This window comes from Vollenhovia emeryi, unplaced genomic scaffold (genome assembly GCF_000949405.1).
Source record: "Vollenhovia emeryi isolate VEMERY1.0 unplaced genomic scaffold, V.emery_V1.0 DF939140.1, whole genome shotgun sequence".
Lineage (NCBI taxonomy): Eukaryota > Metazoa > Arthropoda > Insecta > Hymenoptera > Formicidae > Vollenhovia > Vollenhovia emeryi.
The window spans coordinates 502,493-517,695 of NW_011967226.1; the positions used below are offsets into that span (position 1 = coordinate 502,493).

Sequence of the window (15,203 nt, forward strand, 5' to 3'; positions counted from 1 at the left end):
GCTGAATTGATAAACTTCTGTTGGTCCCGCCGTTAATTTACGGCCCTTGGAGTGAGATTCGTTTGCCGGAAAAAAATCGATCGCTCGATCGTGCAATCGTCGCGAAAAAAAGACTCGCGATTGAAACTGGACGTTGACAACCTACGCTGAAAAAAAGTCTGATAGATTCAACCAGTCGTCTGTTAGAAAATGGACGAATCAGAATTCCTTCAGGATTTACCACGAAAGATACTTCATAGCCAGAAGTTTGCTAGACTTCGCTACAAATCTGGTAAATCCAGAAGGAATTCCGATTCGTCCATTCTCTAAAGTCTAATCTACAATGTGCTTTCTGCATCTAGAAACATTCTATTTTATGTAAACAAATCGAGACGCTTAACAAACTTGTCGACAATTTGCGATTGTACAATGTATAATGCACAATCAACTTGCCCAAATTTTGTAAACGTATTTATTGGCTAGGAAATAGAATGTTTCTAGACGCAAAGGACACGTTGTAGATCAGCCTTAAAGCCTCGTCTACACAGAAGTCGTAAAGTCATAGTCGTAAGAATAGTCGACTGTGACTGGTCAATTCTTATGTGTCTGACGAAATTAACCAATCGCAGTCGATTATTCTTACGACTACGACTCTGCGACTCGCATTGTAGACCACGCATAAAGCCTCCGCTACAATGATTCTCGGTTCTGTCTACAATGGTCGCAGTCTTAGAATCGTAGAGTCATAGATTGAGTCGTACCGATGTATAACTGAAACCGATTTTCTGTTTTTGAGGTATTTTCCCACGATATATTCGACATATAATGACACACGACATATAACACTATTCTCTGATTGGTCTGTCGCAGCAATAAATCGCGGTCGTGGTCGTTGGAACAGGAATTGAACCTATTCGAGCGACTACGACTACGACTGCTTTGCGACTGCTCAAACGACCATCGATACAACTGTACGACCATTGTAGACAGAACCGAGAATCATTGTAGCGGAGGCTTAAGAGACGGCTGATTCAATCTATCGGACTCTTTTCCTCAGTGTAGTATCTCGCATTAGAATCCTATCTCGTAACAGAGGAACTCGGTAACTTTCCTCCAATAACCGCGCGTACGATTTCACGCGAAGCGCCAACAACTCGCGACCCGCTGTCTTGCCGTAACTTAAATTATTCCAGCCGCTCGTACGTTACTCCAATCCAGAAGGAACGGACGTGCCCGTGTCACGTATCGGCGTGGAAGGCGCGACGGAAAAGTGACACGAGTCGAAAAATAGAAACGTACAGGAGAAGGATTTTAAACTTTCAACCGTTCGCAGCCCACGGCCGCGGCGCGGTCCGCCGAATCGCTCTTCCGCACTTCTCTCTCGCCCCGCCTGTAGCCGCGACCTTTCCGCCGTAATGCGGGAATTCCGATTTTTCTTTTAAACGTCCCCTCGCCCCCGCCGCTTCTCCCGCGAAATACAATGTTCGCGCTCGCCCCTTCCGGACGAGGCTACGCTCGCGACGCGCCTCTCTCGATAAAGGTTTTCGAGCTGAATTATTGAGGCGCCGAAACTCTCCGCTCGCGTCACTTTTCTCGCACAAAGGCGGGCTGCCGGATCCACGTCGCTCACAGGAAATGAGCGTCGCCCGCGTACGTCACGCGACGCGGTAACCTAACCTAACCCCTTTCCACCTCTGCGTAGCGCGCGCGTTATAGAATGTAAAGACTCGAGCGAGTGACAAAGCGAGAGTCTCAAAAATGGTCGATCCCGCGTTACTCGATCGGCCCCGATTCCGCCTCGACTTCCGTTCTCTCCTACGAGCCTCGTCTCGCGCCGCTCCGACTCCTACCGCGGACGAAGAGCCGCGCGACACATATACGTACATACGTGCTCGGGTTAAGTAGCCTCGACACGGCCGTGCGTCGCTAACAGCGAGAATCGAGTTACCGTGTGCACCGTCATTAAGTACCTGTTTATTAATTGCCGCGAAAGAACCGTGTCTCGGGAGGCAGTGAAGCGACGAGGAGCGAAGCGGCCCGCTCGCTCGGGTCTCGGTACGTGAATGAATAGCGCAGCGACCTTCGGGGGGAGGGGGGGGGGGGTTGCGGCGTGACGCGGCGCGGCGGCTCGCGCGAAAAAACAAGCAAAAACCAACGAAACCGCGCGCCGGTTGACTCGTCGCTTCGAATCTTCGAGAAAACTGAAAAAACAGACTCGCCTTGTGCGCCGTGCGCAATTGTCGCGGAGGAACCGCGCCTCGGGAATCCGCCTGCACGCACGAGTCTCGGGTCGGAACGCCAGTGAGTAGCGCGGCTATCTTCAGGGGGTTGCGGCGTGACGCGGTGCGGCTCGAGCGAAAACTAAAGAGTCGATGCCACGAAGCAACGCGACAGCTTACGACGAAGACGCCAAGCGTCAACGTAGATAACGCACATTCGGAGTAAAAGTAACGTCGCACGTAACTGGAGGTAAGTACGACATACGCCAGAGCTTGTGCGCAATCTGCGTTTACGCTCGCGTCTTTGTCGCGAGCTATTACGTCGCTTCGTGCTCCGATCCCGACGGACAAAGGGCCGCGCGCCGGTTGACTCGCTGTCGCTTCGAATCCTCGACGCTGTAGAAAACAGACTCGCCTTGTGCGCCGGGCAGTACACAATTGTCGCGGAGGAACCGCGCGTCGGGAAGCAACGAGGGGCGAATCCGCCTGCACGCACGAGTCTCGGGACGCGAGCGAGTCGCGCGGTTATCTTCAGGGGGTTGCGGCTCGAGCGAAAACTAAAGAGTCGAAGCAACGCGACAGCTTACGACGAAGACGCAAGCGTCAACGTGGACAGCGCACGAGATTCGGACTAAAAGTCGCACGTAACTGGAGGTAAGTACGACATACGCCAGAGCTTGCGGCGTTATCTGCGTTTACACTTGCGTCTTTGTCGCGAGCTATTACGTCGCTTCGTGCTCCGATCCCGACGAAGAAAGGGCCTCGCGCCGGTTGACTCGTTATCGCTTAAAACCGTTGTCGAAAACTAGAATACAGATTCGCCGCGTGCGCCGGCGTTACCTATTTGTCGCGAAGGAGCAGTGTCTCGGGAGGCAGTGAAGCGACGAGCAGCGAGGCGGCCTGCTCGCTCGGGTCTCGGGACGCGAATGAATAGCGCGGCGACCTTCGGGGTTAGGGGGCAGGGGGCTACGGCGTGACGCGGTGCGGCGTTCGGCGGCTCGAGCAAAAACAAACCAACAACGCGCGCCGGTTGACTCATTGTCTCATTGAGTTTTCGACACTGTAGGAGACGGATTCACGCCGAGCATGCTGTTCCTGGTGCTTCAAACGAACTTCGGTGAGTGACGCGTACACTGAGAAAAATGTCCGATTAAATATAATCGGATAATCCCATTACATAATAACAAACGGATATATCCGATTAAATTGTATATCCGATAAGAAATGTGATCGGTTTTTCAATCGAAGTTCATCGGTAACTGCATTTTATCGGATAAATTTCATCGGATGTATCCATAATTTAATCGGAAAACGTAATCGGAAAAATTAACCATCGGAAACATTATTTAATTGGTCTATCCGATGAAAATTTTTCTCAGTGTACGTACACTGGGCATCGCCGATGCCTTCCCACGCGAATTTGTGCACATATCGGCACATTTGTGCGTTTTGCCAGAGTTGGGAAGGCTGCTTTATAAAAGTATCTAGTTGCAGTTAGTTTTTTCTTTCGCTAAAGACGTAACTACACTGAGAAAAATGTCCGATTAAATATAATCGGATAATCCAATTACATGATAACAAACGGATATGTCCGATTAAATTGTATATCCGATGAAAAATTTGATCGGTTTTTCAATCAAATTTCATCGGTAATTGCATTTCATCGGATAAATTTCATCGGATATATCCATAATTTAATCGGAAAAAGTAATCGGAAAAATTAACCATCGGACATACTATTTAATTGGTTTATCCGATGAAAATTTTTCTCAGTGTAGTTACGGTTACAAGTTGCCGATTACTGAAAAGTAACGCGTTACCGTTGTTGGAAAAGTAAAGGCTGGTTTGTGCGAGACCGTAGCCGTTAACTTATGCCGGAATCGGTAGAAATTATCCAATTACAGTCAACTATTCTCTTGACTTTTAACGGTGATTGAACGATTTTCACCGATTCCGGTAGAAATTAACAGTTACGGTCTTGCATAAACCAGCCTTTACCATCGTTATTTTGCTGCAGTGACTTTCTTGCAGTGAAAATAAAAATATCAAGTCTGCGTTTGAATTGTGAAGCGTCGACAAAGGCATTTATGTGCAAATGCAGGGCCTAATGCAAGCTGCGATTTAAAATATAAATAAAGTAACTATTAAATTAGTTACTAGTTATTGAAAGTTACAGTTACAGACGGAGAGAAAGTAACGAGGTTAAGATAGACTTACCGAATAAAAGTACCTGCAACTTCGTTACAAGTCACGGGTTACTTCCCGACCCTGCATTTTGCGTATGCGTGGAAAATGTCTATGTGCTGCACCTGTGCCTAAATTCGTGTGGAAAGGCATCGGCGATTCCTGGCCCGGTATTCATACAGTTTGACCAATTGCCGCTGCAAATGCTTCCGAGTATTTTTCCTTTCCTTCCTTTCAATGAAGATAAAAGGCGAAGAACGCTTCGCAGCATTTGCAGCGGCGGCTTTACCGCAGTCATAGTCAGATTTTCTATTCAAGACCGTCTTAAGATCGCCTTTAGATACTCCGTAGCCAATGAGAAATGTTCTTGTACAGCGTCTCTTTAGATAAACTCACGGTCTTAAGTATAAGATCAGGGGCTCGATTCTTGAAATCACTCGCGGGAGAAACGTATGCGGAAATTCTGCTCTTGTAGAAAATTTGCAAGTTGATTGCCTATTCGTATTTTAGCCAATCGACTTTTAACTACTCTGTGAGAGCAGGGGATCAATTCTGTATCTTACTAGTGAAATTGCTAAAAGTGAGTAGCTTTGTCCCTTTCAAACTTTCCTCCCGGAAAAGAGACAAAGCCGCTCACTTTTAACATTTTCGCTGCATTGTAAAATACAGAATTGGCCCTCAGATTTTTCGCATACGTTTCTCCTTCGAATGAATTAAAGAATCGAGTCCCTGACTATGAATACCGATCCTAACGTATGTAATATAATTGCGAACATCGTTACGACGCTCTTTTTTGTTTCGATATAAAGCATTGTTTAAAATTCTATAGTACATATATGCAGGGTTGGAAAAGTTACTTCATAAAAGTATCTAGTTGCAGTCACAAGTTACCAATTCTGAAAAGTAACGCGTTAGCGTTACTCAAAAAGTAACTAATCGTTACTTTGTAGTTACTTTCTTGTAATTAAAAAAAGTATTAAATCTACATTTGAATTGCGAAGCGTCGATAGAGGCGTTTCTGCGCAAAGGCAAGGCCTAATGCGATCCGTGGAGGTTTAAAAAATATATAAAATAAAGCTATTAAATTAGTTATCGACGAAATGTAACTGAGTTGAGTTTACAAGTGGGGAGAAAGTAACGAAGTTAAGTTAGAGTTATCAAAAATAAGTAACTGTAACTGTAACCTCGATGCAAGTAACGAGTTACTTTCCAATCCTGCATATTTGTATATGTAAAAGTGTACGTTTGAAATTAATTTCACTGGACGCGGTTCATTATCGTTACACATTTGCGCTTTGTTTCGGAAGTAGCAATTAATTTAATTCGATTGCAAATTTTCATTAGAAAAGGATTAAATTATCTGTGCGTAACAGTTAAACTTAATTGAATTTCAAATTAGATCAGTGTTACTGAGAAAATATTTATGTTCCAGATTTAAATCTCCTATTTACGTATCTAAATATGTGACGTATGTATGTTAATTAAATTAGACGCCGTGTACTGATAAGCGTATGATATAGACAGCGCGACGTTATTCTAAGACTCGTATTCAATAAAGTTTCCGCCGAAGAGCTCGGCTGAAACCAGTTTCGATGCATATGACACGGTTTAATCAACATATTTTAAGAATTAATTGGATATTTATTGCATTGTCATATTTGCAATCGTAATTCGATTAAGGAATTTAAACGAAGTTTGTCTTGAGACACCGCCTCATTTTTCTTTCTCGCGATTTATTATTTGGAAAAACACAGATCGTTTCCAAAGGTGACTTAATTAAAATCATTTAAAATGAAAAGCTTAACTTGAAATCCCAAAAATAGATATTTAAAACATTAAAATTAACTATAAAGTATTAGATTCTTCATCGTTTTTGTGTATTACAAAAACTTACGTGCAGTATAATAATTTTCTGGTTTTGCATAATTCGACTTCATAAAATAGATAAATTCTTTAGCAATTTTCAAGATGATATTTTAAAATAAGATACTTTAGTTGAGATAAGCCGGAAATTATACGTGTTTATAAAAAGCCGGAAAATACCTTGCTCGCGAGTGAAGTACACGTTTATTAATGTGCTCATTAATTGCGAAGATTAGTTTTCAAACGGGAAAGGTAATCCATGAATGATTTATTCGATTACGTGCCGAACGTTTTATGCGCGATAAAGCGTAGCATACTTTGAAACGAAGCAGCGAAATTGCTAGCAGTGCCCATGGCATCGATAAAATGACGTTCTAAGCTTCGCAAGTCATAGTTTCACTATTCAATTAACTTCTCCCGTTGGCAAAATTACTAACGCCGGAAATTTGCATTTTACCAGACAAACGCGCTTATGCGCTTATCCTCCCCGAATATAAGCGCGAGGGAAAAATCGATGGGATTTTCAACACAATTTCTACTTATATCTAAGGATCGCGCTACGATGGAGTAGATTCGATGAAAGAGAAAGTGGTAATAACTGGTCATGATTTTCGGAACGATTTATTCTGGATGCTTTCTATTATTATTAAAATTTGGAAGTATAAAAGTTAACGAATTCTATTCAATCGGGTTTTTTAATCTGAGTAATTTTCATATGCTACTTGAAAACGTCGTGTGTAATATTGTATTTTAATATAATATTATGCGCATATTTTTATACATATATACGTGTATGAATATGGTTTCATTGTTTTCATTAGTCGTAGTGGTATTAATCGATATAAGCGATATTCCATATTATTACATATTGCGCAATACCTTATTACATCAACGTCTTAAAAGAATGCCGCGATTCTGAAAATAGACAAAAAGAATGTAATGCAGATCGAGCATAAAATATTCGGCGTATATAAAATATTCGCCCTTCCATGACCAGACCGCAGAATGCGATATGAATTTCCAGAGGGCAAAATATTAAAATTCTCACATTCTCTCGTATGATGTGAATCATATGAACACCGTTTATTTATATTAATCGGAATTAACAATTGTATATTCAGAAGGTAAGAATCTAAAATGATTTTATTTCTTAAACAGTAACGTCTCTGCAATTGTTTCCCAAGACTTCTTATACCACGTATGATTAATTTCTATCATCACGCGTGTTACATGTGAGGCGACATTAAAATATTTATTTCGGCAAAACCTGCTGGCGCAGGTCTATTCTATTTTCTAACGTAGTGCCGAGGTGTACATTTCTTTAGATTCCCGGTACGCGTTATTTGTCCGTTTTACTTTCACGAGTCGGCATTGAGTTACAAACGATGAAGTTCCAGCGATAATACGAAAACTCGCGCGCTGGGGTGTAGCGCGGCCATTAATCTCACTACAATTTTTATGTAATGTCAACGTGCTCCAAGTGCCACGTGTGTCGGAAAGAAGCGCACGCCGAGTGTAGCGGCCGCCGATAATTTGCCGCGAGATTTCGGGGCGAACGGGGCGAATTGACGCTATTGTCGATGACGCCGATTAAAGAGATCGTTAATTAGCATACTTCCTTAATGGCCGGCCGATATTACTTTATAATTGGGGTTAATTTCCCCGCTTGCGGACTGTTGCTGCCAGCTACGGCGCAACTTCCGAAGATAAAATATTAAGTAGGGACGTGATTGAGGTGAGATTGCGTCGGGAATATTTTTATGGTCCGTCGTAAGAATTTGTTGTTTTTTTTTTTGCATTGTCGATTAATGCCGCGCATGTCTCGAGGTCCAACTCCATTTTGAGCTCATTACAGTCGATTGAAATTTATATGTGACGCACGCGTAAAAGTTACCGCTTAATTAATGCTGCGGTGTAATTTCGCGACATCATTATTATTATATATTTTCATTACGCGTTCAGAAAGAGATAAGAAGTTATTATGCGAAACTGTTTCTTTCCCTCTTTTTTTTATTCATTTCCCTTTTTAATACACGTAATTCTGCGTGTTGTTCGAATCTGTCTGCAAAAATTCGATCGATTAAAATTCTCAAGACACGCAAAAATAATTGCGGCGTGCATTTGGTACACGCGGATAATAGTACCTTCGGTAAATATATTTTCATGTAATTATACGTATTTATTTGTCAGTGAAAGGTATGAAAACATAAGTTTTACTCTTTTCTCCGATAATAATTTCGTGAAGCTGACCATGAAAAATGATCAGCGACCAATCATTGAATCGCGCGAGTTTTAGAGATCGCAGCGGTTTTTCGTGGATTCCGTAGCGCCGTTCACTCCCGCACGAATTTTACGGCGTCGAGAGAACCGGCGAGATTAATTTTCACGGTTGCTCGATGCGCTCGCGGATAGAGCGGAGAATGAAAACCCCCGGTAAAACTAGTTGCTCGGCAAAAACTAGACGCTATTCAAAGGCCGTTTGTAGCACGCAGCGGGACCGATGAGAGAGCAAGAGGCCGGACGGGTTGCTCGCTCGCCCGCTCAGCAGTAGAATAGGAGTAAAATAAAGCGGATGCGTGCGTCGAGGCGACTCGGACTTGGTCTCGCGGCGCGAAAAGAATGAATCTCAAGACAGTCGGGACAAAATGATTTCGCGAGGGAAGACCGCACGTGTCGTCGGCCTTAAAGGCCTTTTTTTTATTAAGTGAAACTCTCCCGCGTGTATAGCAAGAGATTTGTCACCGTTTAAATTTGCGTGCGAATCTCTGAAAATCAATTCCTTTTAAAGATTTATAACACGTTTGTAAAAAAACTAAGTATATTGATACTCGCTATTAAAGGGTTATGCACCTAGGAAAAGGCCGCTATATTTTGAAAAATATATATCTATAGACGTTCTTAAAACAGTGGTAAAAATTAATTTCTTTAGCACGTACTTGATTAATTCACCGGTAATGAACAATTGATCGGTACTATGTCAGCCGCGTGTCTTTTTTAGGTTGCAATATTTTATTCATCAAACAGTCTAGTTCTAGAAAGAAAGACAAGAAAGTTAACACCGCTAAAACTGTTCAGACATATGTCACCAGTAGTTTCTATCTTTATTTAGAAAATGGAAATTGTGCTAAAAATCTTTGACCCAATTCTTTACTTACGCGATATTTTATGCACGCTCATGATAAAATTGGCTATTCAAATGACGTTCCAATAATATATTTTTCTGCGCGCACTTACACTACACGTACACGTACGTATAATATATATTATCTATATAATTAGATGCCTCGGGAAGGATAGCGTGCATGCCTGTTAAAAAAGTATAAAGCAACACGAAGGTCCACGGGAAAAAATAACTTTCGTCAGATTTTCGCAGTTTCTCTTCACGTTCAGTTATTTCTACCGGCGCTTTCACGCTGATACTACACTGATAAAAAAAATATCTCAATCCAAAAAATATTACTCTACTCCAGAAAATTATTCATTTAGGTGGCTACTAATAGCTTATTAACTTGAATTAAAAAAATAATAAACAAATTAAAACGTGCATTGCACAAGGAATTGATAATTTTAAATTTGAAAAATTTTACTTTAATTCTATAAAATTTCCCAAATTGTAATTTTCACAGCGAAGAAAATTGGATTTCTTATTTAACAAAAACAATTGTTTCATTTAATAAATAGTATTCTTTATCTCGTGAAATCTTTATTTGAGTGTAGCAAATGTAACGATTTAAATTAATTTACTTAATATAGTACATAGATTTACTTGAAATTTAATATTTCTATTTAAATAGACTAAATATTTACCTCAGTAGAAAAAGTAATTTCAAGTAAATCTACTTACTTGGTTTGAAAAATTTTTTTGGTCAGTGTAGCAAAAATATAATTACGCCCCGCTTCGAGGACGACACGATCGGAATACCTGGAGATCGGCGTTAAATTGCGGTCTTCTAACAAGCTCGTAGCGTACACGCAGAGTACATCGAGAGTGGCATTACGAAGCGTAAACGAAATAGAGCTTTAAAGTGGTCCATCGCTGGCGCGAAGGAATATCAGTCGTCGCCGCTGCGCAGCCCGTCTTCGCCGCGACATTTGAATATGCACGGGAATTATTTAACCGGTTCGGTAACGCAGCGACGTGCCGTAAAACAACGAGTCCGGATCCGGCTCGCGGGAAAGCGCTCGGTTATAGCAACGTCTTATGCCTCATCACGCTGTTTCTTTTTAATTTTCCACCGCTGAACCTGTCGTCCTATCATCCTCGCGCTCGCTATCGCCGCACACAATCTTACCGGGGCTTGACGATGTTACACGTCTTAATTATACCCCGTGGAATGCTGCAGACCCGCTCTGGTTCTTTTCCTTCGATAACGTCAATCCGATGCAGAATTTATTTATCCTAATGGCGTTTCTCTTTCCAAATTGACTCATCTTTTTCCCGAACGACAGATCCTATCGGACGTTAATGTTTCGTAAAATATTGAAATGTGTCGCCAACGCGTACGCCGAGTTTGACTCCAAGTTACAGGCGCTGTCGGGAATCTTTCGCGGGCGTCACGACCTGCGTGGCCGAACGGTAATTCAATTATCTTCGAGGGTGTTCTCTATCGCATTGATAAAACGGTTACGATCGATACCCCGGGAAATCGCTATTGGTATCGTTACGGTCAGTACACTCGCCTTTGGTGCCTACTGATAGCATCGACACAGTTTCGTTCCTGCGGCGAAGAAAGACTGGAGCCTTCGATTAACGATTGCGCGAGTGCACCGTAGCGTAGAGCGACCTGTTCCCTCGTACCCCAGCCCTGGCCTTCCTCCTCTTCCGAGGACTAATCATAAATCTCGTATTTTCCTTTCGCTTCGATGCGTGTATACTCACTTGTCGCATATTACGCGATTGCGTGGCTGCGGCACCAGGGGGGCGTGTGACGTTGCGAGGAAGGTAATAAATATTATAGAGAGAGAGAGACGAAGACAGAGAGAGGAACCAGCTTATTATTCCGCGGCAGGCACCAGATATATATAATAGGGCAGAAACGTTATAATAAAACAGTACCGTGGCACACGAGATCTTTCATAAAATACAGTTGACATTTAAAGGCATTACAAGGAAATGATAAATATAGATAAGCAAATTGCTTATAATAAACGTGCTGAGGTTTAAAGTGTAGGATTAAAGTGTGCGATTAAAGGATTATCGCGTGTGCTAATTAAAAGGTTTGAATGGCGCAACGTTAGGTGTCGTAATACAACAATAGTGTAACATGTAAGATTATACGTATCGCGTACGGCTTAAAATCACCGAAGGAAAATGATAGTCGTGCACCGGAACAGCTTTATCGTACACATATACGAGCGTATATCGAAACAAAATCAAACTTAATCGAGCGGCTTAGCCTGCCGTGCCAGGAATGTAACAAAATTTATATTGACAGTTTTTAGAGAATTTCAACTTTCTTTCTCCTCGGTCGAGAAAAGTGCCGTATTACGAGATAAGCCCCTGATATGAGATAGCGTGGTTTCTGCCAAATTAATAGGCGCCAGTTGTTTGTTCCACTATGAATTTATTGCCCTTGAAGTGAGATCTGCTTAGCGGAAAATTCGTCGTCAGATCGTGCAATCGAGAAAGGCCTTGTGACCGAATCTCGACGTTGAAAACCTACTGTCTCATATTAGAAGCCTATCTCACAACGGATGACTTTCCCTCTATGAGTGTACTTCGTGTATTGCAAACTCGTTCCCGAAAAGGACACGTGGGATCTTTCGGAAATTTACGGAGCCGTCGAGAGGCATTTGCCGCGTCATCGTTGGATATAAAACTAGGAGCCGTCTCGCGAAAAGGGTTAAAAAGTGCGAGGGGTGGGCAATGAACCTCGAGCCACCACCCCGTACGCGTGTTTTTCCTATCTCGGTGCGGCGATTAGCGAGCGGTGGAGGGCTCGTTCCTCTCCTACGTCCAGGTAGACGTTGCTTCTTCCTTTTCCATGGCGCACACGCGCTCGCGCTCCGGCAGGACTCGTTCCGCGGCGAGCGCCCCTCACCTGTGACGCTCGCGAGTGCGGGGAAGCACGCATGGTTGAATCGCTTAAGTGCAGCCACGGTGGAAACTCCAGTTCCTTGGTCGACCCACCTACCTACCACGTAAACTCTTCACCGTGACGCGCGCACATCGGTTCCTCCGTCTCTTCCTCCTCCTCCTCCTCCTCCTCTTCGACAACGTATTTTCTCACGGGCACCGTTGTGTGTCCACCGTCGTGTCCTCGGTCAATGGGAATCCGCCCTGGAAAGTGGTAGACTCACCATTCCTCATCACTGCGAGTTATACCACCATCTCGTTTCCCATCGCGACGACGTATACCTGTACGCGACCGCTATATTTCGCGTGTTTCCTCTGCGACCGCGTTACCGTTAGGAAAGCAGATACGTAATTCGTAGATTTAATCGGACTCCATTTCCAGCGCGCACGCATGCATCTTCTCGTGTGTGCGGCTGATGCGGCAAACGGCACCGGCGCGTTCTTCTTCACATTGGAGAGGCGCAGCTGCACATAATATTTTATTTATTCGCTAAACGGACGCAAATGTATACGATTCGCCTCCCCTATATTTAATCCTTTCTAAAAATATAATTTTAATCTTCAAATTGCGCGCATTGTCGCGAGCGAGACGAGAGCCTGCCATCAGGCTCGGCCTCGCCGAGCGCAATTCCACCGCCCACTCGGGAAATTTGCCGGGCACCGCGGACGCCCACGCGACAGTAACGACGAGAGTAAAGCCGAACGACAATAAGGCATCCTATCGATCCTCCGACGCGGCGGACGACGCGGCGGAGAACGCGGAGAACCGCGAGATACGAGACACGCGAATTCTATCTCCGCGAGGCGCGGCGCCGCTTATTTTCGTATAACGACGAACGCTCTTTCCTTCTCCCTCCACGACACGTCAGGTTTATTACAGTCACCGGCGGTCATTCGACTATGATCTCGCCTACGTGAGTCTGCGACACGGGATTCGTAAACGGCGACTGTTTCTCCGGCCGTTGGCGATCGGATGGAATATAGCTGGACGGTATACACGCACGCTGCGTATTTTTCTTTTCTTATTTTTTCCTTTTCTTTGATATTTTTATTAAGAACTGCATGGCAGCACTCTGAGAATTCCACGCTCAATCTTGAAATAGGTAACGCTTAGCGTCCTCCCGGGCGACCATCGTTAATCGTGTGAATCGTCGTACACGACATTAACGGGATTAAAGAAATTCCTGAATTCCAGGCGCCGTGTATCTTTTATACAATCTCCATTGCCGTTTCTTTAATCCCGCGACCACTTCTCGCTCTCGAACGCATTATTCCTTCGATCGCCGGTCCGATCGAGATTCTTTTGTATGACAAATTCGCCTCGTCTCGGGCCCGCATTTATAGTCGCGATTCTGCTGAGGAACTCAGGGGAAACCAGCCTCGAGACCATGATGCTGTTTAATAGATGAATCTTGAGACTCAATTTGATATTTGTTCGTAATCTCGATTCGATAGAGATTCTCAGAGGAAGTTTTGGAAAATAGTCTTTGGACTTCGTATCATATCTAAGATTTGAGTCGAGAAAAACACTCTGAGACTGACATATCTGCGATCATCTTGACGAGACCTTTCGTCTTTGGTACCCACTTTGTGACCAAAATCGAATGCAAAAAAATGGGGCCGATCTTGTTCTCACTCTTTCAAAATGCCTTTTCGAGCTCGGCTCGGCGTTGAGCGTGCAGGACTAAGAATTGTAAGGGGAAGAGCTTCGGTAGATACGGATGCTGAAGCGGAACAGATATCTGTCTCGCTTCTTCGGTGTAGAGGACGAGAAGTACATTCGAAGACCATGCTAAATTTATGGATGGAAGTTGCTCTACTCTATAAGTATAAGTAACTTGCTTGTTATAACTTATCATAACTATGATAATGAGACTGCCACTCCCCTGTTTTGATAAAATAATGACGTACTTCAACTTTCTAGAGACGTTCAATGAGTAAGATGGGAATTTCGAGTGGAAAGCAAAGTACATTACTTTTCACCGATTTAATGCACAGACGGCAATTCTTTTCCGTGGGATTTAAATCAGAATTTTTTCGACATTTCGTCGTTTATCCGGCTTTCGTTTTCGGCGTCTCGCATACGAAACTCGACGATTACATCGAAGAGTACATTTTTCCTCCTTTATTCTCACGCGTGCTGTCAGGATCCCTGTCAGTTTTTCAGCGTCGCGTATGCATACGCGGCCCTTTTTCGAGCGGCGAGCGTTGCGAGAGTACGCGGGCTCGCGTTGGGAGCCGATGAGGGTCGCCAATAACTTGGACGAGTAAAGTCAACATCGAACGCGACGGTGTATGGTGGCGTCGAACGAATTCGCTGGTGCCTTCGGCGCATATTTTCCACGTGTCGTGGTAACGAGCGGGCGATAAAGGGACGGAGAGACTGTGCGTAAAGCGCGCAGGGAAGCGGACGAGAGAGGACGTCACTGCGGATCTTCCGTTGACGTCGTGCCGTCCGCCGATAGCGAACCGGTTAAATAGGAAACGCGAACGCTATTGCCGCGATATCCCGTCGAAATCAGAAAAGCGAGGATCGCGCCGGGTTTAATTCCAGCGATGCCCCGAAGACAGGGGCGATACGGTGCGAAACTAACGGCAGGATCGACGGGAAGGATGCTTGGAATGTCGGGAGGATCGGTCTCGCACTGAAATCCGAACTGTTAGAACGCGCTTTGATAACGCGTCAGTAAATCGGGAGGCGTAAGAAGCGAAGTGAGGATTTTCTGTTTTAGATGACGCAGCAGTGTGTGTTTTTTTTACGCTGGTCTTTCGCTCGAATCGATACCAATCTTGAGCCACATTTTTTAGTAAAGATTTTCATGAATCGCCCATCTTTCTTGATAATCTTTGGATTTTGATATTACACCCTCAGAAAGGAAATT

General features: G+C 43.9%; 1 protein-coding gene across 1 annotated transcript in view; it reads left to right on the forward strand.

Annotated features, from left to right (window-relative positions):
- Positions 1-3,241: 3,241 nt before the first annotated feature.
- Positions 3,242-15,203, forward strand: part of LOC105567109 — a 46,291-nt gene continuing 34,329 nt past the window's right edge. Inside the window, exon 1 of the mRNA XM_012021679.1 lies at positions 3,242-3,315. Coding sequence (XP_011877069.1) covers positions 3,285-3,315 — 31 coding nt within the window. The 5' untranslated portion in view covers positions 3,242-3,284. The remainder of the gene's footprint in view (positions 3,316-15,203) is intronic.